The sequence below is a fragment of the Panthera uncia genome, assembly GCF_023721935.1.
Source record: "Panthera uncia isolate 11264 chromosome E2 unlocalized genomic scaffold, Puncia_PCG_1.0 HiC_scaffold_20, whole genome shotgun sequence".
Classification (NCBI taxonomy): Eukaryota; Metazoa; Chordata; class Mammalia; order Carnivora; family Felidae; genus Panthera; species Panthera uncia.
In genome coordinates this window covers 6,904,039-6,931,145 of record NW_026057589.1, presented here as the reverse complement: position 1 = coordinate 6,931,145, position 27,107 = coordinate 6,904,039, and the positions used below count along the sequence as shown (strand labels likewise).

At 38.8% G+C, this 27,107-nt stretch overlaps 1 protein-coding gene across 1 annotated transcript; it reads left to right on the top strand.

The window, feature by feature from the left end:
• Positions 1–2,599: 2,599 nt before the first annotated feature.
• Positions 2,600–27,041, top strand: NAE1 (NEDD8 activating enzyme E1 subunit 1). The gene is made up of 20 exons (XM_049622559.1): positions 2,600–2,716; positions 6,253–6,356; positions 6,444–6,504; positions 7,636–7,666; positions 8,361–8,432; positions 8,785–8,864; positions 9,444–9,553; positions 11,880–11,989; positions 13,081–13,143; positions 13,540–13,603; positions 14,847–14,938; positions 16,594–16,653; positions 16,736–16,869; positions 18,586–18,661; positions 18,970–19,009; positions 20,500–20,586; positions 21,094–21,186; positions 24,013–24,127; positions 24,213–24,262; positions 26,799–27,041. Exons 1-20 carry the CDS (start codon positions 2,664–2,666, stop codon positions 26,906–26,908), a joined length of 1,605 nt encoding a protein of 534 aa, XP_049478516.1. The 5' UTR covers positions 2,600–2,663; the 3' UTR covers positions 26,909–27,041.
• Positions 27,042–27,107: the final 66 nt, after the last annotated feature.

The following is a 27,107-nucleotide window of genomic DNA, read 5'->3' as shown; positions in this document are numbered from 1 at the left end:
AGTGCTTGATAAATGGGGGTACTATTGTAGTTATGGGGCTCAGTTTTCCCACTTGTTTGTTCAGTGGGAAGTTGGGCTAGGTCAGTGGTTATCAAACTTGAGTGTGTCTCAGAACCACCCGGAGCGCTTGTTAAAATGATTCCCTGGGCCTTACCCTATCCCAGAGTTTCTGATTCAGCTGGTCTGGGATGGGGCCTGAGAATTTGCATTTCTAATGAGTTCCAAAGTGCTGCTGTTTCTGGTGGTCCAGGACCACACTTTGAAAACCAACGGCTTAAATGCATGAGGCCATGGTTTCCTAGTTTGAGACCTAGTTTGATTCTCTGTCCTCCACAATAGGAAAAAGTCATCAGTGGGCCCTGAGTTCTCAGATGGCAAGGTTTGTGTCTGATCAAGTCAACCTCCATGGATCCAGCACAAGGACCTTTATATGCTATTACTGGTTGAATTGGGTCATTCCCCACCCCACCCCACCGCTGGCCATCCTCCCTCCCCACAAAAAGTTGCCGGCACCTATGAATGTGATATTATTTGGAAATAGTGGTTTTGCAGATGTAATCAAGTTAAGATGAGGTAATTTTAGGGAGAGCCCTGATCCAGTGTGACTGATGTCCTTATGAGAAGGGATCCAGACAGAGACATGAGAGGAGAATGCCATGTGATGATGGAGGTGGAGATTGAAGTGTTGTGGCTGTAAGCCGAGGATTGACAGCCAACCACTAGAAGTTAGGAAGGCCAACAAGAATTTTCTCCTTCAGGCTTCAGAGGGAACAAACTGCCCACACTTTGATTTCAGACTTCTAGCTTTACTGTGAGACTATACATTTCTGTAGTTTTTTTTAATTTAAGATTTTTTTTCTTAAAGATTTTATTTTTAAGTAATATACCCAACTTGGATCTCGAACTTACAACCCCGAGATCAAGGGTCACATGCTCTAATGACTGAACCAGCCAGGAGTCCCTACATTTCTGTAGTTTTAAGCCACTAAGTTTGTGGTACTTTGTTACAGCAGTTGTAGGAAACTAATACTGTGAAGTATCCTTTTACAGACACCACCAACGTGAAACTTTGTCAAAACCATGCATTTCTTCATAGGTATTATGACTTCTACTACCAAATTTGGGGATGTAGTCCATGCAGTCCATGACTACACAGAACATGAGAAGCTAAGCAGTGAACTTTCACCTGTTGCCTTCTGAGCTTCTCACATTCCTGGGTGTATTTTATTATCCCTTATATTTCACCTGTCCAACTGGAGAAGGAAATGTGACAGCATAAGTACATGATGAGCTGGGAGAGCCTCATGCCTTTGTTTCCCATCAGTTGTATTTCATGGGTGCCTGGGAAGTCATAGGAGGGTGTGCCCCACACTGATCCTGGAGACAGCACTCAGGGGAATTGCATCTATTATCACTGCATTATTACCGTCAAACTGTGCCTCCTCCCTTGTCGCCATCCCATGGTGGGTTGGGATGGGGATCTGTGCTCATTTTCACCTTGTTTCAGGCAATTATTAACCTGAAGGTGACTGTAGGATCTGGAAGATAGAGGGGGAAAGAATCCTCACCTTCCTCCCTGCTGTTTGATTGGCTTCCAGTCTCCTCTCCCTCTTCCTCTTGGAGCAACCCTCTTCCTTGGCACCCATCCTCACAGGGCAGCCATCCTCTTCCCCCCAAAAGTGGCTCTTTTCAGGAAGTAGAGGGCTTTAAATTCCTTCTCGCTTTTACGTTCACGGCCTCACAACCTGGCCCCTGCTGTCTATCAAGCCTCCCCTGACCTCTTCCTACTCTTTGTCTAACTCCCCACTACACCAAATTTCCTTTAAAGCCTCCATCCTGCCATGCCTTCTCTGCCTCCCAAGAATGACACCTGCTATTCCTTCTGCTTTAAAAGTTCTTCCTTGCCGACACCACGTGAAACATTCCTGGAGAGAGGAGGGGGGAGTGGGTGGAGTTCCTCTGTGCACCTTCCAGCACCCCAGCTTCCCTCGATTTATAGGAGGGCCACATTGTCTAGTAAGTACTTATTTATTGTCTCTCTCCCTTCTCAAGACCGTGAACTTCTCAAGAACAGGATCTCGGACTTCTTTGTCTTTATATCTGCAGTTGGGAGCAGCTAACTTTGTGGTTTGAAACAGGCCCTTGTGTGGGCTTGTTGCATGGAGAGGATGGAAGAAATGAGTGAACAATAATGATCATAATAATGAAAGTTATTATCCATTCAGGATTTTTTGTGAGTTTGGCTCTGTGTATTCAAAATCTCATTTAAGACCCGGTGATGGAGACCCATTTATCCCCAATGCACAGATGAGCAAACAGAGGATTTGAGAGGTAAAGAGCATATTTCACAACTAGTACGTGGTTAAAGACCAAATCTGCCTGATTCCAAAGCCAGAATCCCCCACAGTTACTGCACGTACAAAGTCACGGACTGGCAGCCTAGCAGGGCTGGAGCCTCGGGAAAAGACACTACTCTGGGTTCCGGCTGTGCCCGCATACGCCCCAGGTGTACTGGCGACGCGTGCGCAGTGAGGTAGTGGCGCCCCCTGCGGGCGGCGCGCGGGAGGCAGCGGCGACGAAGGGGCGCTCAATGCGCCTGCGCACTCGTGGAAGTGGTGGCGGTGTTCGGTAGGGGCTCGGCTGTTCGCGCGGCGGGTGCGGCCATGGCGCAACCGGGGAAGCTGCTCAAGGAGCAGAAGTACGACCGGCAGCTGAGGTGAGCCAGGGCTCACCGAGTCGGGCGGGCCGGCCGGCGGGCTCTTCTACGTCCCGGCCGGGCCTAAGCCAGCGGGCGGCGCGGGCGGGCCTCTTACAGGCCTCCCTCTAGGCCAGGGCGGGCAGTCCTGGCGTTGGGGAGCCGGCTCTGGGGGCTTCCCAGACTGGGGCCCCTGAGATACCCTTTGAGGGTCGGGACTCCCCTTCTCCAGGGGGCGCGCCCGTCCGCCACGAGGTGTGCAGTTCGAGGTGCGCGGTCCCAGCGTCGGCCCGGTCACCAGGGCGGCAGTCGGCCCCGCCTCGCTGCGCTCTCACTCCTCATTTAGCAGAATTGGGGAATCGCGAGTACCCCGTCCTGTCTGCTGAGAGCGGCGCCGAGTGTTAGGGACAGCCAGCGCTGTCCAGTAGGAATATAATGCCAGTATTGTGTGAGCTGCATATGTAATTACACATTTGCTAGCAGCCACATTAAAAAAGACAAACAGGTGGAAAATACAGTTTATTTAAACCCACTATGCCTAAAATACACCATTTTAACACTTAATCAATATACAAATTTGTTAGGGATACTTTACTTTTTTTTTTTTTTTCCATATTGTCTTCGAAACCTGGCATTTTATACCTGTAAGCACATCTTAGTTCCGGCTAGCCTCATTTTTAGTGCTCAGTAGCCAAACGTGGCTACAGGCTACCTTAATAGACACTGAAGGTCTAAGCCATCAGGCAGGTCCTTGGCTAATTCTTCTGCCTTGCTTTTTCTCTTTACATTCCCCATTCCTTATTTATTGAGCATTTTCTGTATGTTAAGGCAGTGGAAGTAACACAAATGCTTGGTCCCCATCCTCTTTTGGAGCCCCCAGGCCGGGAGAAGTTACAGTATGTCCCTATGTCCCCTTGAACTCCCATTTGTACCTCCAGTCTACTGCTGTATTAAGAGGCTTTAGTCACTTAATTCTGAGAGCAGCTTTGAAGGCAGACATTCTCTTGGCTTTATAGATGGGGAAACAGTCTTGGAGAAGTTAGATAACTTGTCTGAAGTCTTCCATATATTTGAGCTAGGATGTAAATTAAACATAGGCCCTTCTGGAGCTCCTGTGTGGCTCAATTGGTTAAGTGTTTGACTTTGGCTCAGATCATGATCTTGGGTATGTGAGTTTGAGCCCCGTGTCCAGCTCTGTGCTAACAGCTCACTGCCTGGAGCCTACTTCAGATTCTGTCTCTCTCTTTCTCTCTCTCAAAAATAAATAAACATTAAAAAAAATTTAGGGGCACCTGGGTAGCTCAGTCGGTTAAGCATCCAACTTCAGCTCAGGTCATGACCTCACGGCTTGTGGGTTTGAGCCCTGCATCAGGCTCTGTTCTGACAGCTCAGACAGAGCCTGGAACCTGCTTCAGATTCTGTCTCCCTCTCTATCTGTCCCTACCTGGCTCTCTCTTTCTATTTCTCTCTCAAAAACAAATAAACATTAAAAAAAATAAAAAATTCAAACAAACAAACAGGCCCTTCTGGCTTTTTCAGAGCCTGTACTCATTCACATCACTCTGCTCCCAAGCTTCTGGGAAAGGTAGCAAGGTGACAGAGCCCTTATGACCCGCTTGTGTTCTCTTATAAATTTTTAGCATTGCTTGTGTTTTGTTTTGTTTTGTTTAATTTTTTAATGTTTATTTTTGAGAAAGAGGCAGAGTGAGAATGTGAGCAGGAGAGGGGCAGAAAGACAGGGAGACACAGAATCCAAAGCAGGCTCCAGGCTCTGAGCTCTCAGCACAGAGCCCAACATGGGGCTTGAACCCATGAACCGTGAGATCATGACCTGAGCTGAAGTCGGATGCTTAACTGACTGAGTCACCCACGCACCCCAACATTGCTTGTGTTTTGAATGTTCAGTTATAACCACACAAGACAGAGCTGAGAAGGTATTTTTACGTTACTAAGAAACTTTAACAAGAGAGAGTTTTTGCTGAGTCCAGTCCAGTTAAGGACCAAATTTTACTTTTCATGATGAGACTTGGCTATTGGTTTTAAAATGTCAGAGTGAGGCAGCTAGAAGCAAAGTTGTGCAGCTGGGCAACAATCAACAAGGCCTTGTGTTCCATAGCTAAGCCAGCAAGGGAGCAAAGAGGATTGATTTCTTGTGTGGCCTCTTTCTTGAAACATGTTACCTAGAGATGCATCAGCGTTCTCTTAGGCTCACTGACTACCCAAGTAGACATCAACCAAATATGTCAGGTGTCTTCTGTGTGCCCTACTTTCATAGAAAAAAAACCCAGATGTTTCCAGTCTGTCTGGTTCTTCTGTGCTATTCCTCCTTTCATTTGACAGCTGTTCAGTGATCACTTACCCTGGGCAAGGCAGTGTGCCAGGCATTGGGTCTCCATCAGTGCATATAGGGAGTCATCTGGGCCCTCATGGAGCTTAGAGTGGAATAGAAAGATGGATGTTCAGCAAATAAAAAACAGTTGTGATATGCTCTGGAGGACATACTGGCTACACAATAACAGGGAATCTGCTTTAGATTAGGTGACAGGGAAAGCCCATTAAAGCCTATCAGTCCTCCACACTGTAGCATTTTTCTAATGGTTTGGGCTCCCCCTATACTTTCCATCCTGACAAGAAAAGATAATGGGCTTTCTGGGTGAAGGTAACCAGGTTGGCCCAGATGCCATGGTGCGTGTGTGATCATGTACCTTGCCCCGTTAATGATATGCCAGTGTGAATCAGGTTATAAAATATATGTCTAATCCTTATTATATCTTTGTGTTTGTTAATGTATGCATTTTATGCATTTATTAATCATGCTACTAAAGTGAGCATTGGGTATTATATTTTTTTATTTTATTTTTTTTAGAGAGAGCGAGCAGGGGAAAAGGGCAGGAGAGAGAGTGGGGGTGGGGCTTGAGGATCTCAAGCAGGCTCCACACCCAGCATGGAGCCCCATGCGAGGCTCGATCCCATGACCTGAGCTGAAATCAAGAGTCGGACACTCAACTGACTAAGCCACCCAGGTGTCCCTGGTATTATATTTTAAAGCACTCCTGTAGAAGTCAATGTGAGGCCTTTCAGATGACAAAAATTCAGTTTTCTTGGTAAACCTTTTCTCACTCTTGCAGATGTCACAGTGGTAAATTCTATGTCAAGATCTTAAATATACTAGTCTATATAATTTAAGGAGAAATGAAATAGAGAACAGAATAGGTTTTAGGGTACTTCTATAATGTTAATGAATATATCTAAAGACTCTGTTCTGTAAGTTATCTGACTTGAAAAGGGTAGTGGACAAGGAGCTGGAAGGCAAGGTTTTTAGTACTGATTTGACCTCCTTGTAATCATGCATGCCAGGCATCAACCTGAGTTTCAGGTTACTTAGCTATATAATCCCCATAACACCTGCTGCTGTTCCTGTCTCACATGTGTGCTGTGGTCATCACAGCAGCCATTCTATGCAAGAACACTTTGAAGATCACAGGTCAGCATCCAATTAAGAAAGTTGCATTTGTATGAAAGTTTTAAAAATGTTGAATTTGTGTCTTGTTTTATAGGTTGTGGGGTGATCATGGGCAAGAGGCTTTAGAATCTGCTCACGTTTGCCTAATAAATGCAACAGCCACAGGAACTGAAATTCTAAAAAACTTGGTACTACCAGGTAATGTAGTTTTGCGGTTGTAAATTTACCCCTTATGGTTTTGAACTAGAAATATGTATTCTTGGCCGACTCTGTTTTGTCTTCCAGGTATTGGTTCATTTACAATTATTGATGGAAATCAGGTCAGCGGAGAAGATGCTGGAAATAAGTATGTTCTATTCTTTTCAAACACATGCCTGTTAAGGAAGGTGTTTATTATTTATGTATATATATATACACACATGTGTATATATATATATATATATATATATGTGTGTGTGTGTGTATATATATATATATATAATTTTTTTATAATTAATTGTATTTTTTGGATTATAAGAATAATAAAAACTACCTTTTATTTGTATTTCTTGTGAGCTTAGTCCAGGTATATCTCTCTGTAAAAGTGCTATTTTAAAGATGGCCTGTGTATCATTTTTTAAAAGATGATCGTAATTTAGCTTCCAATGCATTCCCAGATTTGGATTTCAAGCTCTTTTCAGGGACTTGGAGGCTGGAATCTCTCATTATATTTGTTAGTATGTGACAACAATGAGTACACTCAAGGAAAGTCAGAATTTAGTTCATATTGAACTTTGATATTGGGCTATAGTATATCCACAACAGCGTCCTTTTATTGGTATCTCTAAAGAAAAAGTCCCATTATCTTTGCTTACTTGGTTGGTTAGAGCAGTGTGTGATAAGAATAAGATTTCTTTTTTTATGGAGCCACGAATTTTGTGCTACAAAATGGTACCCAGCCTCAGATCTGGACCTTGACACGTGAAAAGGGTATGTGTGGGAAGAAGCTTGAATAAGTCAATTAGAGTTACCTACAAAAACAAGCAGTTCAATATAGCATTTCCCGTGTGGTCTGTGGAACACTGGCTCTGGGGGATGTTAATAGGTGCTAAATGGGTAAAAGTATTTCATGGTCCAATAAGTTTGGGAAATGGGCCAAATGAAGTTAAGCATTTCTATAAGATTTTAATGTCATGTGTATTATACATATTATGAATTTCCAAGGGGGAAATAGAACATATTGTGTTTCCTAAACTTTGTAAAACCAGGGAACTTTTTTTCTCTCATAGCATCTTATGAAATTCATATGCTGTGGTACACACTTTGGAAACATTGATATGTTAGCCTGGTCTTTGATTAGAAGTTTCATCTCGTTATCTTTCTCCAGCAAGGTTGTTATAACCTGTAATCAAAATATAGTTTGTTTCATAGTATGAATGAAATATAACCTTTCCTTTAGAGTCAAAGAAGCCCTTAATTTTTTTTAATTCTATTTTAGTTTTTTCCTTCAAAGAAGCAGCATCGGCAAGGTAAACATCAATTTATTACAGACTATAGTTGTGTTAAGCATCTCATGATGCCACTATGTTTTGATTGCTTGAAGAGCTTTGACTTTGAAAGAGCTTATTATTTCTCTGAGAAAAAAGTTAAATTAGCTCTTTTTTTTAATATCTTGCAACTCTTTATATGCTTGGTAGTTTAAGAACTTAAAAGTACTGTTTTTATGATGTAACTTGTATTAAAGCTAAACCTTGAGTGATGTTAATGTTTAGAGGATGGAATATTCTATTTAACAAAATTTTTAACTAAAAGTTAGCATATCTTTTATTTTTGTGTATTCCATATTAAAAATCTTAAAAGGTATAATAGTCAACTTAGTACAATATTCTCAATGGAAATGACTGTTTCTTTGATTGTTTTCTCTTATATAGGATTGTAAATGTAGGAGCTTAGAGTGAACCTAGACTTGGTCCAGAATATCTCTGCCTGCTACCCAAGGTTTTCTGGTCATTTGCCTAATCAGAAAAGTAGGGTGCAAATAATTTAGTCGTTTAAATAATACTCTGGTTTGGCCTCAGTTTAAATACTATGAAAAGCAGAACTGTCATATCTATGCATGAAATTTGGGTAGTTTTATAGTATGTTTGCTTGATCTGTAAATTGAGGGGTTACATTTTAACCAAATTTTTTCTAATTCGAGTCAAATGCTTTGTTTTTAAAAAGAACCGAGCTCAAGCTGCCATGGAATTCTTACAAGAATTAAATAACGACGTCTCTGGGAGTTTTGTGGAAGAGGTATATTTGTATACACATTATTATTTCTGTGTAGAAATGTAACTTTTTAATAATTCAAAGCCCTAAGAATTTAGAATTTTGAGTTTATTTATTTTAATAATCTCTACAACCAGCATGGGCCTCGAACTTCTGACCCTGAGATCAAGAGTCACATGCTCTTCTGACTGAGCCAGCCAGGCACCACAGAATTTAGAATTTTGAACCTTTTGTATATTTATGTTTAATTGAGAGTTGAATTACTGAAAAGTGGAGTCTAGCATGTTGCCTCATTTGTTCTTAAATACCTTAACTGTTTCTGACATGTTTAATGTGATTGTGAAATTGTTGAATTCTTTTCCTGTGTCCTATTTAGAGTCCAGAAAACCTTCTAGACAATGATCCTTCATTTTTCTGTAGGTTTACCATTGTGGTTGCAACTCAGCTTCCTGAAAGGTAAATTTTTATGATAATTTGTTTTTATCTTAGTGTCTTATTAGATTTGAATAGTTTTTGTTTTCTCTGCAGAGTCTATAGTTTTTAAAATTCTTAAACTCCACAGAAACCTTTAATTGGAAGTACTTATAAATCTCCAACATCGAAAAGATAGGAAAGAGAAAAGTACTGAGATGTGAAACTTTTCTTAATACATATTTAGAGCAGTTAAATTAAACCTTGGTTATTTTTTTAGTGAAAAAAACCTAGTTAGAATTATAGTGTGCTTGATGTATACTAGAGTTTTAAATACATATTTTCCTCTTTGTTATGGAAATGTCAGGAAGTGTCTTTCAAGAACATTGTCCCTAATACAAAAAAGAGGCTTTCATATCCCTCTAGTCCAAAAAATACACTTTCTGTGAGACTGCAGCCTTCTGGAATTGCTTGTTTTTCAGTGTATCCATGACCTGCATATGTAAATGTAATAGATCTATCTTTGCATTAATTAGTAAGAAAATTCCTTTATTTTAATGTGCTTTCATGTTTGGCATATATAGATTTGCTTATGGTCTTACTTATTGTGCTTTCCTTTTACAGTACATTACTACGTTTAGCAGATGTCCTCTGGAATTCCCAAATCCCTCTTTTGATCTGTAGGACATATGGACTAGTTGGTTATATGAGGATCATTATAAAAGAACATCCAGGTAAAACTGTTGCACATATGGTGCTTGCCATTGGTTGCTTTCGCTACAGTTTTAGAAACTTGACAATTTAGGAAGTCCGTTTTAAATTACAAAGTAAATTTGTAACAGCACGACTATGGTTACAGGTTCAGAGTGGCAATCAAAATCGACAGACGTTAATCTAATATTTCCTTTACTTAGCACTATAGAAGGATGCAAAGCAGGAAATACAACAGATACAGCTTTTTCATCTTATTAGGAGGCCCACCAGCTATGCAAGTCCCTAGCTTTTGCTTTTTTTTTTTTTTTTTTGCCTCCTAACCCGCATAGGGCACATAGGGCTGCTATAGGTGAGAGCCATGGTGTGTGGGCCACAGTGACACATAGATAGATGTCATACCACTTTTTCTCCAATCTTTCATTCCATTCTCATATTGACAATAGGCTCCCCCAGTTCAGGAACAGTTCTACATAATAAGCAAAGCATTTACCTTATTGTTCCAAGGAAACAGTGTTCTAGGAGATTGAGGTCATTCATAGGCAGGTTGGCATGAGCTCAAGAATGATATTAGCCCTTTACTTACAACTGTTTGATCTTAAATTATTGGACAGTTTTCATTCAGTATTCTGCATTGCTCTGAGGCAGGTACTCTGCTAGAGCAGTTGATAGCCACTGGTGTTGGTAGTATCACTGGGGAGTAGTATCTGCTTGGTAGTTTGGAGTGGCTTGTGGGATAAACTTCTGGCAGGTGGTGGTAGGCTCTTTAAGAGTTGTAAGTGGGAGAGTGACAGGGTGAAAAATTTATTTCAAATGTGTCACCCTAAAGTGGGGTAGAAAATGAATGGATTTGAAGAGGTGAAAATTAGAGGCAAGTGCTGCTGTTAGGAAATTTCTGGTGGTGTAGCTAGTTGAGAGAGACAGAGACTAAGCCCCTGTGGGGCTTTTTTTTTTTTTTTTTTTTGTTCATTTTTGAGAAACAGAGCGTGAGTGGGGGAGGGGCAGAGAGAGAGGGAGACACAGAGTCGGAAGCAGGTTCCAGGCTCTGAGCTGTCAGCACAGAGCCCGATGCGGGGCTCGAACCCACGGAGTGTGAGATCATGATCTGAGCTGAAGTCAGAAGCTTATCCAACTGAGCCACCCTGGGGCCCCCTGAGCCTCTGCCTTAAGGCAGATATTATAAGGATAGGGAAGAGGAGGTAGATAGTAATGAGGGTTAATATTGCTAGCTGTGTGCCTGCCTTAATGTGGATTATTTCATATAATCTTTCTAAAATTCTTATAAGGTAGATACTATTACACATCTGCTTTTTGCAGATGAGGATGCTGAGGCACAGAGAGATTAAGTTATTTGCCCAAGGTCACACAGCTAGCAAGTAACAGAACTAGGCCTAGCCCTAACCACTCACTGAAATTACATGTTCCTGTACTCCCCTCATGTGGGGAACTGTGTATGAAGTGATACCAGGACATGTGGTGTGACTGATGTTGGGCCAAGGAAGAAAGAAGTCAAGGATAGAGGCACCTGGCTGGCTCAGTCAGAAGAGCATGCGACTCTTGATCTTGGGGTTGTAAGTTTGAGCCCCACTTTGGGTGTGGAGGTTACTTAAAACTAAAGTCTTAAAAAAAAAAGTCAAGGATAACCATCAGCTTTCTAGAGAAGAGGTCTAGGAAGATGGTGATGATGTCTATTGAAGGCCACAGGAAGGGAAGGGTGGATTGTTAAATGCTATCTGAACACACATTTTATCAATTTTGATCTTTTTCAATTATAATGGCAAGATAATTCAGTTCTATTTTACTTTTATTAAAACTATAGTCAACTTATGATTTGTGCATTTAGTAAAATATGAATATATATCTGTATGTAAATTTATCTCACCTGGCTGGCTCAGTTGGTGGAGCATGCAACTCTTGGTCTCGGGGTTGTGAATATGAGCCCCACGTTGGGTGTGGAACTTAAAAAAATAAATAAAATCATGGGGCGCCTGGGTGTCTCAGTCGGTTGGGCATCTGACTTCAGCTCAGGTCATGATCTCACAGTTTGTGGGTTCGAGCCCCGCATCGGGCTCTGTGCAGCCTGCTTCGGATTCTGTGTCTCCCTCTCTCTGTTCCTCCTCCGCTTGCACTCTGTCTCTCTCTCTCTCAAAAATAAATAAAGATTAAAAATAAAATAAAATAAAAATAAATAAATAAAATCAGTTTCTTGGTTAAAAAAAAAAAATGAACAGAAAAAAACCTGTAGGCCCTATGCCCATTTAGAAACTAGATTTCTTAAATTTCTATAATGTAGTATATTCTAGAAGTATCACTAAAGAAGTTTATCTTTTGGGATTATTTGTTTCACAGTAATAGAATCTCATCCAGATAATGCATTAGAGGATCTACGACTGGATAAACCATTTCCTGAACTGAGAGAACATTTTCAGTCATATGATTTGGATCATATGGAAAAAAAGGTTGGTAGTAAATATAACCTTCAATTTATAGATAGATTAAAAGTTTTTTTTTTAACCTAAGGTTTTTGAATTACACCAAAGTGAGAAAATACTATAAACATCCATATTCATGTCATCCAGATTATGTAGTAACAACATTGTACTTAATTGTTTTGAAATAAATTTGTTTTTGACCAAAATTTAAAAAGCTTTTTTATTGAAGAGAAGTTCATTAGCTGACTATATCTGTGTAATCAACACCCAGGTCAAGAAATTAGACATTAACATATCCCAGCAGACCTCTTCATGGCCCGTTTCTAAACAATTAGATGTACTTTTTAAAATAGTATGAATTTGAAGTGGGTGTTTGTTGAAATTGATTGCTTTTGAAACTTACTTTTAATGTTTGAAGAGTTACCAAGGCAACTCATATTTCATTATAGAAATAATGATATTTATAACAGACTATATAATTAAAGGAGTATGTGTTTTTTCCTACCCATGTATTAATTAAAATGTGGGTATTTGGTTATTTGTTTCATCACAAGAGACAGTTTTCTCAGTCTAGGATTGGTTTCTGAAATCAAGAGATTTGAGTTTTCTTTTTGGGTGGCAGTCGCTGAGACTGTTTTCTTGATGGGAAAATGGGGACCCACATAGTACAAACCTGGGGCGCCTGGGTGGCTCAATCTGTTAAGCATCTAACTTCGCTTCAGGTCATGATCTCACAGTTTGTGAGTTAGAGCCCAGTGTCAGGGTCTGTGCTGTCAGCCTGGAACCCGGAGCCTGCTTTGGATTCTGTGTCTCCCTTTCTCTCTGCCTCTCCCCGACTCACACTCTGTCTTTCTCAAAAATAAATAAACTTAGAAAAACTTAATCATTGTACAAGCCTGCCAGTTCAGGATTAAATTGGACACTGCTTATAAAAAAGCTTATAAAGCAATTTCATTAACCCAATTCATTTTCCTTCATTCATTATACTACATATACTGGAAGATGATCATATATATTATTGGATTTGTTGAAAATGAGATGGTTTAATGAAGAATAACTGTAAATTAATTAATGTTAACTAATACTGACATTTTCTTCGATATTTCTTTCATTTTTAGGACCACAGCCATACTCCATGGATTGTGATCGTAGCTAAATATTTAGCACAGTGGTATAGTGAAGTATGTCTTTTTTTAAAAACAAATTCCATATGTGACTGTATTTTCAATTTATTATAAAGGATTTCAGTGAAGGAGAGTAGGAGATTAACTTTTTTCCTTATGTGGTAATTGGGCAGGTGGGTGCTTTTCTGTTTAAATCTGGCAGTTCCTCTTTTGATACTGATACTTTTACTAGCGAAATCAAATATCAATAAGTGTCATTCTGAAACTGGCAGTGGGGAATGTAGAAAAATGGCTCGCAGTTTTTGTTTTCTTTCAAGTCAGCCTCTGATTTCACTGAGGTATGTATTTGCTGATGAAATCTCATGTGGATGGGAGAATGGGGAGAAGTTTGGACTCTCAATTTCCATGTTTTGGTTTTTTATAACTAGAATTTAAAATTTTTAACCAATTTAGACAAATGGACGAATACCTAAAACATATAAGGAAAAAGAAGACTTCAGAGATTTGATTAGACAAGGTAATATGGTGGGATATAACTGAATGTTGTATAAAGTTTGAAAAACAAATTGATTGAAGTTGTTTATTGGATTTCTGTCAGCAGCTTTGTCAGACTGATGGCATCATGAGTTTTTATTTTATTTTTCCTCAGAGGAGGTTTGGAGCCACTCCTTGTATAGTTTTTAAAATGACTAATGATAGTTTCCTCATCAGTAGAGGAGGAATTGGGGGCTGCTCATAGAGTTGTTGTGAGGATTCATTCATACAGTAAAATCTGAAGTACATTTAACCATGTCTGATACAGAGTAAAAAATAAAGGTTAGCTACTAATATTACTAAAAATAATTTGAGTAACAATAAGCCTGTTTGTTCTTAAGTTTCAATATCCAATCCTTCTTTTAAGATCTGATAAGGTTTGGAGTGCCTGGGTAGCTCAGTCGGCTGAGCATCCGACTCTTGATTTTGGTTCAGGTCACGATCCCCGGGTCTGGGATAGAGCCCCCAGCTGGGCTCTGTGCTGGGCGTGGAGCCTGCTTAAGATTGCCTCTCCCTGTTTAAAAATAGAACTACCCTATGACCCAGCAATTGCACTACTAGTATTTATCCAAGGGATACAGGTGTGCTGTTTCGAAGGGGCACATGCACTGCAACATTTGTAGCAGCACTATCCACAATAGCCAAAGTATGGAAAAAGTCCAAATGTCCATCGACAGATGAATGAATAAAGGTGGGGTATATAATACAATGGAGTATTACTGAGCAATCGAAAAGAATGAAATCTTGCCATTTGCAACTACCTGGATGGAACTAGAGAGTATTATGCCAAGCGAAATTAGAGAAAGACAAATATCATATGACTTAACTCATATGAAGACTTTAAGATACAAAACAGATGAACATAGGGGAAGGGAAGCATAAATAATATAAAAACGGAGGGGGACAAAACATAAGAGACTCTTAAATATGGAGAACAAACAGGGTTATTGGAGGGGTTGTGGGAGGGGGGATGAGCTAAATGGGTAAGGGGCATTAAGGAATCTACTGCTGAAATCATTATTGCACTATATGCTAACTAACTTGGATGCAAATTAAAAACATTAAAAAACAACAACAACAAAAAAGATTGCCTCTCCCTCTGCCCCTTCCCCTAGCGCACTCCTCTCTCAAAAGAAAGATCTGATGAAGTTATTTCCATAATGTTAGGTAGAGAAAAGGGGTGAGAAGAAAAGGGCTATTTTGCTAGCCAATTTCTATTTTTCTAGGAATTCTAAAGAATGAAAATGGGACTCCGGAAGATGAAGAGAATTTTGAAGAAGCTATTAAAAATGTGAACACAGCACTAAATACAACTCAGGTATTAAATGTGTTGCTGAGGAGGGGTGCCTGGGTGGCTCATTTGGTTGATCGTCAGACTCTTGATCTCAGTTCAGGTCTTGATCTCAGGGTCGTGAGTTTGGGCTCCACGTTGGGTTCCGCACTGGGCGTGAAGCCTACTTAAAAAAAAAAAAGTTTTGCTGAGCCATTCATACAAGAAAGGTGTTTTCTGAAGTCCTCATATGAAATAGTTGTTTCATAGACAACTGTTTCATAATTAGAAATTAATATCTATCATATCGATTGAATCTTCTTTAATAAGATTTTATATCATCCTTGTTAAAATGGGTATCAGTGCTTCATCATAGAGTAGTGATACAATGATTCATATAAATTATTTGAAGTACATGATTTGTGAATAGTAACAGTTTGGGTGTAGGAATTTTATAACGAGGGTGATATTTTGCTGGTACGAAATAGGTTGCTCAAAAGTTAAATCTTATCCTGCATTTGCTTTTGATAGTAGTTGTTTGGATATAATGGAAGATGTTCTTAATGACACTGTAAAACATTATTTGTAAGATAACTCGGTTTATATGCCCTTTGTTTTGTTGTTAAAGTCTTGCCAGTGAGGTTCTTGGAAAATTTGGAATAACACAGCTGTTACTTTAAGATAGAATTTTCTTATAATTTAAAACGGCAAAAAATGCTGCCTTTCATATTAGGAAAGCACTTAGCTGTCATTACAAACTTGTTGGAGACAATGAGATCGTGTTGCTGAGTAATTAAAAATATGTGCTTTGTCAATCAATTTTCTAGGGTGATGAAAATGTTCTGTGTCTTAATTGAGGTGATTAAAAAGACATGCATCAAACTGTACATTTAAAATTCATTTCACTGAATGTAAAATTTACTCCAGTTAAAAAAAAGAACAAGGTTCTTATAGTTGGGGGACAGTGAACTAAGCAAACAGATAATGCACCAGGTGCTATTAACAAAATTCGAGTAGAACAAAAGGATGAGGAGTTCTAGGATCAGGTGGGGGGCATCGAAGTGTTTTAAGTGGGGAGTGGAGTGACCTGATTTATGTTTCTGAAAAATAATTCCGGCTCTTGTAAGGAGAACAGAAGCAGACCAGTTAGGAGGGTTTTGGTAAGAGATTTCTTTTTTCCACACAGCTGTAAGAGTCCAAGCCTACAATTTCGGTAGTTTTCATTAATGTATGATGATCTTGCCAGCATTACGAGTACTTAATTTACTATGTAGTTTTTGTCAGAGTTGTTGTCTCTTCTAATAATAACTAACTTAGAGTGTAAGGGTTTCAAATTTTTGACAAGATGGAAACACATGAAGGACATCACTACAAACCTAGCTTGGTAGTGATGTCTGAAATCTTTGTTATATCTTCAAATGTAACTATAATAAACAGGTTTATTTTGGCTCCTTTTGTACTCTAATCATGATGGAAGAGAATGGTCAGTCTTTAATGCTGACACCAGTGGGCAGAGGGGGACTTTCTTCCGTTCTTTTTCCTCATCAAATCTCCCGTCTGGTACTGATTCTTAATAAAAGTCTAATAAGCACATCAGAAGTTTGTATTTGATTACTATGTGGAAATTCTAAGAACTTGTTTGGGGAAATAGTGAAAATACAGATGGACATGTTCTTAGTAAATGTATCATGTTCCTTTGTTAGATCCCAAGCAGTATTGAAGATATATTTAATGATGATCGCTGCATAAATATCACCAAACAGGTAACAACATAAAGTAAATAGTGCTGTCTTAACCTTTGAGTCAAATTCAGATACTGCTTAATGCTAATTTTTTTTCTTTTAGACTCCATCATTTTGGATTTTAGCTCGCGCCTTAAAGGAATTTGTGGCCAAAGAGGGTCAAGGAAATTTACCTGTTCGAGGCACAATTCCTGATATGATCGCAGATTCAAGCAAATATATAAAGCTGCAAAATGTGTAAGTCACTGTTTTCAAACTATGTAACAGAAAATCTGTTTATAGTACAGATGAATATATTTTACCACTCTATCAGAAATCAAATGAAAGTCTGTTGTAATTTGTCTGAAAATAATCTTAAAAACTTAGGGGCAGATTTTTAAAAATAGATTCTATTTTTAGAATAGTTTTAGGTTGGGGCACCTAGGTGGCTCAGTCGGTTGAGCATCCGGCTTCAGTTCGAGCCTCACATCGGGCTCTTTGCTGATGGTTTGGAGCCTGGAGCCTGCTTCGGATTCTCTGTCTCCCTGTCTCTCTGCCCCTCCCCCACTCTGTCTCTCTGTCTCCCCAAAATAAACATTTAAAAAAAAAGGAAAAAAAAAGAATAGTTTTAGGTTTTTAGCAAAACTGAGCAGAAAGTACAGATGGTTCCCATATATACTCTCTAGGGGGCAGACTTTTTCTTTCATATTTCGTGACAAAAACCTAATATTTGAGCACTTCACTCTGCAATGAACTGTTCTGTGTATTAACTAATGTAATATTTACAACAACCCCATGAGAGAGATACTATTACTGTCCCAGTTTTATAGATGTGGAAACTGAAACATAGAAGAGGTAATTTATTCAGAGCCAGATAGCTGGTAAATGGCAGAACCAGGATTTGAACCCATGCAACTCAGCTCCATACTTTTAACCATGGTGCTACAGGATCTTTTATCTGTAACTTAAAACTTTAAAGTCTTTAGTTTGATTAATTTTTAATCATAATGTTTCATAATTTAAAGAGTTTGTGACTAGATAGACACCAGCTCTCTAGGTATCACTAGCCTGAACCTAGATAGATATTACCCTTATGTAGTTTAGCACGTTGCTCATGAATCCAGGGCTGCTGACTTGGGCTCCTCAAGAACCAAATGATGTCACACAGAAGATCTCTGTTCTCTAGACATCTTACACTCTTCACGTCTGCTACATCTTTGTTGTCTTAGCCTAAAAGTTGAACTACTTAAAACTTGGGAAAAGACAACTGAAGATAGACAGAACTATGACTTCACACTGGAGATAGTACCATCTGATCATCTACAAGAGGGTGAAAATATAAATAGACTTAAAGTTTTTACATGAATTTGTAGATGGACAATTTTGAAGTGTTTAACTTTCCTTGGACTTTAAGGAGATAAGTCATGTTCTTCAGTAATGTATTTTGTCAGGCCCTCTCAGAAGCATGGATCATGGATCCCTCTAGGAGGGTAGTTTTTAAGTTGCTATTAATTACAGAGGGAGCCCAGTTATTAGTAGATTGCAAGAGTCCATCACCAACACTGGGAAGATTTCCAGCCACTAACAGCTCTTGCTGGTAGGGTTTCCATGGCATTTTCACATTCTGTATGTTACCAGACCAGTATTTTTTCATGAAAAGGAAAGAGATTTTGTTTACTTCATGGTGATATTTAAATTTTGCTAATTTTAAGGGCGTCTGGGTGGCTCAGTCGGTTAAGCTTCTGACTTCAGCTCAGGTCATGATCTCACGGTTTGTGAGTTTCAGCCCCACATCAGGCTCTGTGCTGACAGCTCAGAGCCTGGAGCCTGCTTCACATTTTGTGTCTCCCTCTCTCTCTGCCCTTCCTCCACTCATGCTCTGTCTCTCTCTCAAAAATAAATAAACATTAAAAAAATTTTAATTTTGCTAATTTTAAAATTTGTTAAAAATAGCCTTTTATTGTTCTTTTCCAGTTACCGTGAAAAAGCAAAGAAAGATGCTGCTGCTGTGGGTAATCATGTTGCCAAATTGTTGCAGTCTATCGGCCAGGTAAGCTGCTGAACTGAGTGCACTGTGCCTGTGATGGATGGTACAGCTCCATTTAGCTTGATCGTGTAAGTTGGGAGCTAAAAAAGTTTAGAGATAGAGGGTGTGGTACTGGTTCTGGGCTTCTTTAGAGGGATCACTCACTTACCTGCCTAATGAGAAAGACCTTCACTAAGGAAACAAGGTGTTTTTATAGTCCTCTTCCAGAGCTTGGGGAAAGCCTCCCCATCTCACAGTGATTGGGTTTGTGCTGCACCTCTCTTCATCTTCTTTTTTACACTGGAGTGAAACCTGCATTTATCTCTTTACAGGCACCAGAGTCCATTTCAGAGAAAGAATTAAAATTACTCTGTAAGTCCCCTTGAATTAATTTCCTCATTTTGCTTGATAAAAATGTGCCACAAAATGTTTGCAGAAATTTTAAATGTTTAAAATTTAAAATTTTCCATGGTCTCAGTGGTATAGATAATAATTACTGAGTAAGCTGCTTTTTTTTTTTTTTCTCTTGTAATAAATAGAGAAGGTATTTTAAGACTGGGTCAGGTGTGTCTGGGTGGCTCAGTTGGTTAAACATCCAACTCTTGATCTTGGCTCAGGTCATGATACCGTGGTTCATGAGACCTAGCCCTGTGTTGCGCTCTGTGCTGACAGCACGGAGCCTGCTTGGGATTCTCTCTCCTCTTCTCTCTCTGCCCCTCCCCAACTTGTGCACACTCTCTCTCTCTCAAAATAAATAAACTTAAAAAAAAAAAAAAAACAACTGGGTCAGAGATAGAGTATATCTATGTATGGCAGTGCTAAAAAGACATGAAGGTCAATTAATTGAAAATTGTCATTGATACAGAATTATTTTCAGCTTACTACTATTAAATAATTTGGAAAAGTTTTATCTGAAGATTTTGGATGTGAAGTCTTGAGTCACATGTACATTGATAGTATTGGTTTAAATACTTACTTTGATCTGTGTTAAATGACTGTGATGGAATTAAGAATTTTGTCATCTAGTTTCAGAGTAGGTCGGCTCCTGGGGTCTTCTTGATAACTCCTCAGGAGACCCAAAGCATTTTCTTTTAAGAATTTGTTTAAGAATAATAAAATTTGTTCTACATGCTGAGGATTTTTCCCTGTAGCTATTGCCATAAGCTTCTGCAAAAATCTATATTCTGTATGTCTCCATCCTTAAAATACATTTATCCATGTTCTCCCTTTAATGGCTCTACCATAGTGCTTGTTTAGGCCAAGTTTTAATGTTTTCTGCTACCACCAATCTTGCATCTTGTTTTTGCATTTGTGTTTGTTCTACTAGATTATATGATCCCAGATTAGAAGCTGGGTGTTGGGTATTTGAGAGTTTATTCTGTTTTCTCTACTTAGGGGTATGTTTGAAAATTTCCCTAATACAAAGTTGTTGTTTTAGAAAGTCTTACATATGCCAAGAACACAACATATATAATGCTCTCCTTTATGACTACTTATCCATAATATGGTAAACACTACTGTTCACTGAGTCCTATCAGGCATTGTGCTAAGTATGCACTTCATACACTTGCACATTTGATCCACAGAACAACTTTCATAGGTAATATTATCCCTGTTTTACAAATGAAAACAAGCTCAGAGAGGTGCCATCACCTTCTTACTCAGTGCTGAGCTGGTTGTAGTGCCAAGGATGTGAATTTCAGATGACTTGTCTGCTAACCATTAGAACTGAAGAGACATTTCTTCACATTTCCATGTCTGTAAAGAGTATGCACAAAATTTCCTGTTCTTAAAGTGACTTGTGATTTGGAATATTCAAATGTCTCACCTGTTTACTTCCATAATGTCTTCCTTGTGTTCAGGCACCAATTCTGCATTTCTTCGAGTGGTAAGATGTCGATCCTTAGCTGAAGAATATGGCTTGGATACAATTAACAAGGATGAAATAAGTAAGTGTAATAACCTTTTGATGCTAGGTTATTAATTTTAATTAATTTTAGAGATATAAATATTTTGTATATAATAGTGAGTATATGGTGATAATATACAGGATAATATAAATATTATACTCTAAATTTTATTCTATAAACCAAGAAGTAGTCCTACTTCTAAGTAGTTATAATTGCAAATTATGAAACTTAATATGTACATAAAATCATGTTTAGGTTGCTGAATAAGTCATGTGATACGAAGATGAGCTAAAGTCAGAACGTTACTACATTAATAGATTATGTGACTATAATTGATCGTCCATAAGACCATTGGGTTTCATTTTAACATATCTGCCTTTGTTTTACTGTTATTTATCATTTTCTATTTTATTGTCACAAAATATTTAAATTTTGTAATAGAATTGCCTTGTATCCTGAAACTTGAGCATATAGTAAATGCAGTTCTGCATTGTTTTTATGTAATGAATTATCCACACTATACTGAAATTTTCTTTTTCCTTTCAGTTTCTAGCATGGACAATCCCGATAATGAGATAGTATTATACTTAATGTTACGGGCTACTGATAGATTTCATAAACAACATGGTAGATATCCAGGTAAGAATAGCAGTCGCATTATCATCTACAATAAAGTCTTGAATAAATACTTAAATTAAATTAATTCTTGAAGTTTCTTGGGTGTTTACAGTAGTGGTGCTTGAATTCTACATCGTAAACAATTTACACCTAGTTCATCTCAGTGAGGAAATACCATTTGTGTTTTAAGTATTTGCAGATGGTGTTTGATTCTAAACTATTACAAGGGAATGTTGGTTGAATGCATATAGAATAAAACTATTTTTTTCTGTCAGTTTCCATAGTTTACTTCTAAGACTCAGAATGAGTTTAATTTAGTGGAATGAGAAAGCCATAAAAAGTATGCTAATGACTTGAATTTTGTCTGTAAATGTAGTAATTGGAGAATTGGTATAAACACAAAGATCGTCAGTTGCCCAGAATATTTTTATTAAGATGATAATTTTAGGGGCGCCTGGGTGGCTCAGTCAGTTAAGCAACTGACTTTGGCTTAGGTCATGATCTCACGGTTTGTGGGTTTGAGCCCCACATCAGGCTCCGTGCTGACAGTGCAGAGCCTGCTTGGGGTTCTCTCTTTCTCCCTCTCTTTGCCACTCCCTCCACCCTCCCACCCACCCCCCCCCCCCCCCCCCCCCCCCCCCGCGGTCCCTCCTCCACATACACTCTCTCTGTAAATAAATAAATAAACTTCAAAGAAAAAAGATGATAAGGGCACCTGGGTGGCTCAATCAGTTGAACATTAGACTCTTGATTTTGGCTCAGGTCATGATCTCAAGGTTCTTGAGATCGAGCCCCATGTTGGGCCCTGAGTTAACAGCACAGGGCCTGCTTGAGATTCTCTCTCTCCCTCTCTCTGCCCCTTCTCTGCTCTTGCTCACAGGCTTTCTCTCAAAATAAATAAAAATTAAAAACAAACAAAAAGATGAAAATTTTAATTGTACCAGTTTACTGCACAGCAGCACATTCTAGGAATATCATAAAATCTGTTGCCCCAAATGTCTGAGTTACAGTCTTAATGAGCAAGCTTACCAAAAGAAAGAAAAGGAATAAACACCAAATATGTATTACTTTATGTGTATTGTTTGATTAGCTTGTATTTTTGGTTTATTGCATAACAAATCATCCCCAAACATAGTTAAAACAGTAAATTATTATCTTGTGATTTTGTGGATTGGCTGGGCTCAGTTAGGCAGTTCTCACTGGGGAGAGGGGAACTCATGGAGTTGCATGATGCCTGGGGCTGGAGTCATTCTGAAGGCTTCACTGAGCTGGACATCCAAGATGACATTTTCACTCATTGACTGGCACTTTAGTTGGGATAGTTGGAACTGCTTGGGGGCTAGTCAGGTATCTTTCCATGGCTAACTGGGGCTTCCTTTTAGCATAGTATTCCTAGGGTAGACTGTTTACATGGTGGCTTGCTTCCCCAAAGTTAACATTCCAAAAGATCCAGGTGGAAAGTACAAGGTATTTTAGGAGTTAGCCTCAGAAGCCTTAGAACACGGCATCACTTACATCATGTTCTGTTGGCTTCACAGGGCCAGTTTAGATTAACAGTGGGATGGGACTACATGAGGGCACAAAGGAGCGTTCATTGGGGAGCCATCTTGGGAGACTAGCTACCACATAGAGCACAGGCTTCCAAGCTCTGTCACTTACTGTCTCTTGACCTTGGGTGAATCACTGTTTCCCTTCAAATCTCAGTTCTCTCATTTATGGAATAGTGATAATAGTATTTACCAGTTTGTAAAGGTTATATAGGTAATGTATGAAAATCACTTAATACTATGTGGCACCTTGTAAGTATTTAGTAAAGGGTTGGTGTTATCATGAGGAAGAGTAGTGATAGTTTTTAAACTAGAGGAGTCAAAAAATACTGATATTTAAAAATTTTTTTAATGTTTATTTTTGAGAGAGAAGTAGAGTGTGAGCAGGGGAGGGGCAGAGAGAGACGGAGACAGAATCCAAAGCAGGCTCCAGGCTCTTAGCTGCCAGCACAGAGCCTAACTCAGGGCTTGAACCCATGAGCCATGAGATCATGACCTGAGCCGAAGTTAAACGTTCAACTGACTAAGTCATCCAGGCACCCCCAAAAATATTGATATTTTAAAAACACTTGAATATTACAGCAATTATATTTTTCCTTCCAGAAGAAATAATAATAGCTTGGAAATAATAATGTTTGGAAACATTACAGTTGAATCATTAAGAACTGCCTGGGCTCATATCCCAGTTTTGCTACTTACGAGCTAAGTAACTCAGGCAAATAACTTAATCTGTCTGTGCCTCAGTTTTCTCACCTATAAACAGGGATAATGATAGTACCTATTTCATAGGAGTGTTGTAAGGATTAAACCAATTAATATAAATGGTACTTAGAACACTGTCCAGCATTTATTAATTCAATAAATGTTACTTATTATTATAGCTATATGTCTTCAGTGTCATTTAATTTCCTGGAAATGGATAATAAACACCATAATATTTTTTAAACACCCTAATTTTTTATAAAGTGTGTAAATAAGACATACTTATTCATTCAATTCTTCCATCAGATAATTCTTGGACATCAACTATGTGCTGGATACTCTTCTAGATACTGGATATAGAGCAGTAAACAAAGCAGATTTGCCTAACTTGAATTTTTAATAGGTTTTAGATGGTTTCTTTGATTGTTACAGCTTTGTGATAGTAAATATTGGTCTCATGCTTTCTGTTATTTTTGTTCTTCAGTTTCATACCTTACTATATTGATTAGAACACCTAAAACTGGATTTTAAAAAGAGCCATTGGTTTTGAATTGTGTATTTACTTTAATGAAAATTGATTTACATTATGTATTTGTAGGGGTATCTAACTACCAGGTTGAAGAAGATATAGGAAAGCTGAAGTCTTGTCTCACTGGCTTCCTTCAGGAATATGGATTATCTGTAATGGTGAAAGATGATTATGTCCATGAATTGTGAGTATTTTTTAAGGCATATGAGAGATAATACCTGTCCTGTCATAAGGCTAATCTAAGTTCACGTCTCCATCCTTTTCTGTAGTTGCCGATATGGAGCTGCTGAGCCACACACCATTGCTGCGTTCTTAGGAGGTGAGTTCCACAGATGAGAAGACTGGCATCTGTGGTTACACAGTACAATTATGAACTTTTGTTTTTATAGCTATTTTAACTAGGGAAGTCAGTGAAGCAGGATGTTCTGTTTAGTTTATTTCACTGGTCTTTCTGCTTTGCATCTCTCCCACCGCTGTCCATCTTAAAGTGAAGAGTCATTAATTTTTCTAAAGCATAGCTCTGATCATGTCTCTCACTTAATTAACCTTCTGCCCTGCCAATAAACACATACACACTACAATGGTCTTCAGAAAACAAGTCCAGAGTCCCTTATTTAACATTAAAAATACACTGTGTTCTGATTCCACTCAGCCTTTCTGCCCTTGGTTTTTTCAAGTGACTTCCTTTTCCCCCAGACATGCCTTTGATTTCCTGTTCCTTCAATCCTTAACTTTCAGGGCCATTTGCCTTAAATCTCCTTATTTCTGGCACGTCTAAAATCTTCCTGTTCTTCAAGGCCCAACTGAAAATTACCATCTCTGGGGCACCTGGGTGGTTCAGTTGGTTAAGCATCCAACTCTTGGTTTTGGCTCAGGTCATGATCTCACGATTCGTGGGTTCGAGCCCTGCATCGGGCTCTGTGCTGACAGAGTGGAGTCGGCTTGGGATTCTCTCTTTCCCTGCCCCTTCCCCACTTTCTCTCTCTCTCTCTCTCTCCCTCTCTCTCTCTCTCTCTCTCTCCCTCTCACAAATAAATAAATACTTTTTAAATGAAAATTACCACTCTTTCATAAAAACTTTGGAAGTTGAAGAGTGCCTGGGTGGCTCAGTCAGTTAAGTGTCTGACTCTTAGTTTTGGCTCCGGTCATGATCTTACAGTTTGTGGGTTCAAGCCCTGCATCAGGCTCTGTGCTGACAGCAAGGAGCCTGCTGGGGGTTCTTTCTCTTCCTCTCTCCCTGCCCCTCCTCCACTTGCTCTCTCTGTCTCTCTCTCAAAATAAATAAATAAACTTTAAAACAAAAAACAAAAAACTTTGGAAGCTGGAAGTCCAAGGTCAGGGCCAGCACGGTTGTTTTCTAGGAAGCCTGTCCAGGGCTTGTAGGCGGCTATCATCTTGCTGTGTGCCATAACCTCTTTGTGCAGGGAGGGGAGAGGACAGATGGGACACAGCTCTTGGGGGTCTCTTCTTATATGGGCACTAAACCCTTTGTGAGGACCCCAGCCCATGACCTCATCTAATCCTGTTTACTTCCCAAAGACCTCCAGTATCCTCTTCACCTCCAAATATTATCACATTGGGTATTACCGATTTAACATGAATTTTGAGGACATTCAGTCCCTAACATGTGTGTTTTGTATTCTGCACAACACCATTGTATTCCCTCACTTCTTTCAGGTCTTTGTTTAAATGTTACTTTCGTTGCATGAGGCCATTCCTGACTCCTCAATTTAAAACTGAGTGCCTGTTCTTCCACTCATATGTATCCCCCTTCCTTGCTTTTTCTCCTTAGTCCTTAGGGTCATTTCTATACATTTCTATACATTTTACTAATTTGCAAATTATCTTTCCCTTACTAGTTAAAAGTAAGATCCACGAAGGCAAGGGTTTTTGTCTTTTGTTCTTTATTCCTAGCGCCTAGAAGAGGATCTGGTATGTAATAGAGTCTCATATTTTATTGAATCAATGAATGTGAATATTATAAAAGATGAAGAATTTTTCTGTTGGTAGTTTTTTGTTTTTTCTATTGTTTTCTTTGAGTAATTGCTCAAAACTCACTACTGTGTAAGTCTATTACTGAGTATAATATGGCAACCTGGCAGTATTTAATGTGGATCGTTTCCAAATTATAGATGTATTTAGAACAAATATACCTTTACCCCTGTTTTATTATAAAAGTAAAATATGCACAAGGTAAAATTCAAATGCAACAGAAGGGGGGTCTGGGTGGTCTTTGAGAATCTTTTCTGTCTATATGTATTTTTTTAAAAAGTACAATCAACCATACTACTGTTTTGACTTTTTTACGTAGTATATCTTGCCACCACAATTAAAAATAATTCATTCTTTTAATCTGTGGCATAATAGCCCAACGTGTGAATGTATAGGACAGATTTTTATTTCCTTTAATAACATAGTTATAAAAAATTGTAGTCCTTGATTTTGATGTGACTCAGTAAGCTTTGTTTTGGCTTATTTTAAAAAAAATTTTTTTAACATTTTTTTTTTAACATTTTTTTTTTTTTAACGTTTATTTATTTTTGAGACAGAGGGAGACAGAGCATGAACGGGGGAGGGTCAGAGAGAGAGGGAGACACAGAATCTGAAACAGGCTCCAGGCTCTGAGCTTTCAGCACAGAGCCCGATGCGGGGCTTGAACTCACAGACCACAAGATCATGACCTGAGCCGAAGTCGGACGCTTAACCGACTGAGCCACCCAGGCGCTCCTGTTTTGGCTTATTTTTAAACAACTTTCTTTTTGGAACAGAAAGGTTTTCTTTACATAATTGAATATTTTTATATAACTTGAAATTTACCTTTTTCAAAGATTTGCTCTTCTCCTTTTTCCTTGCAGGAGCTGCTGCTCAGGAGGTTATCAAAATAATCACCAAACAGTTTGTAATTTTTAATAATACTTATATCTATAGTGGCATGTCACAAACTTCAGCAACTTTCCAGTTGTAGAATAAGCACCCTATGTCGTGTGTCAGTGATTTAAACTGTAATGGCCTTCAGGTTGTGCTCTAGTCTGTAAAATTCTGCTAAGGGAGAAGTGTTAAATTGTTTCCTTAATAAACATTGTTCTCATTTGTAATAATGTTGTCTTGTTCTCTGTGGGGGAGGGGAAAGGAAGCAGTCAATTTCTGGGAGAATAAAAGTTACC

Excerpts from the sequence above, each read along its gene's own strand:
- NAE1 (XM_049622559.1), top strand. The coding sequence starts at position 2,664 with ATGGCGCAACCGGGGAAGCTGCTCAAGGAGCAGAAGTACGACCGGCAG. Across the intron at positions 6,357-6,443 it reads AAAAAACTTGGTACTACCAG|GTATTGGTTCATTTACAATT; the intron begins GTAATGTAGTTT and ends TTTGTCTTCCAG. Across the intron at positions 20,587-21,093 it reads AATTAACAAGGATGAAATAA|TTTCTAGCATGGACAATCCC; the intron begins GTAAGTGTAATA and ends TTTTCCTTTCAG.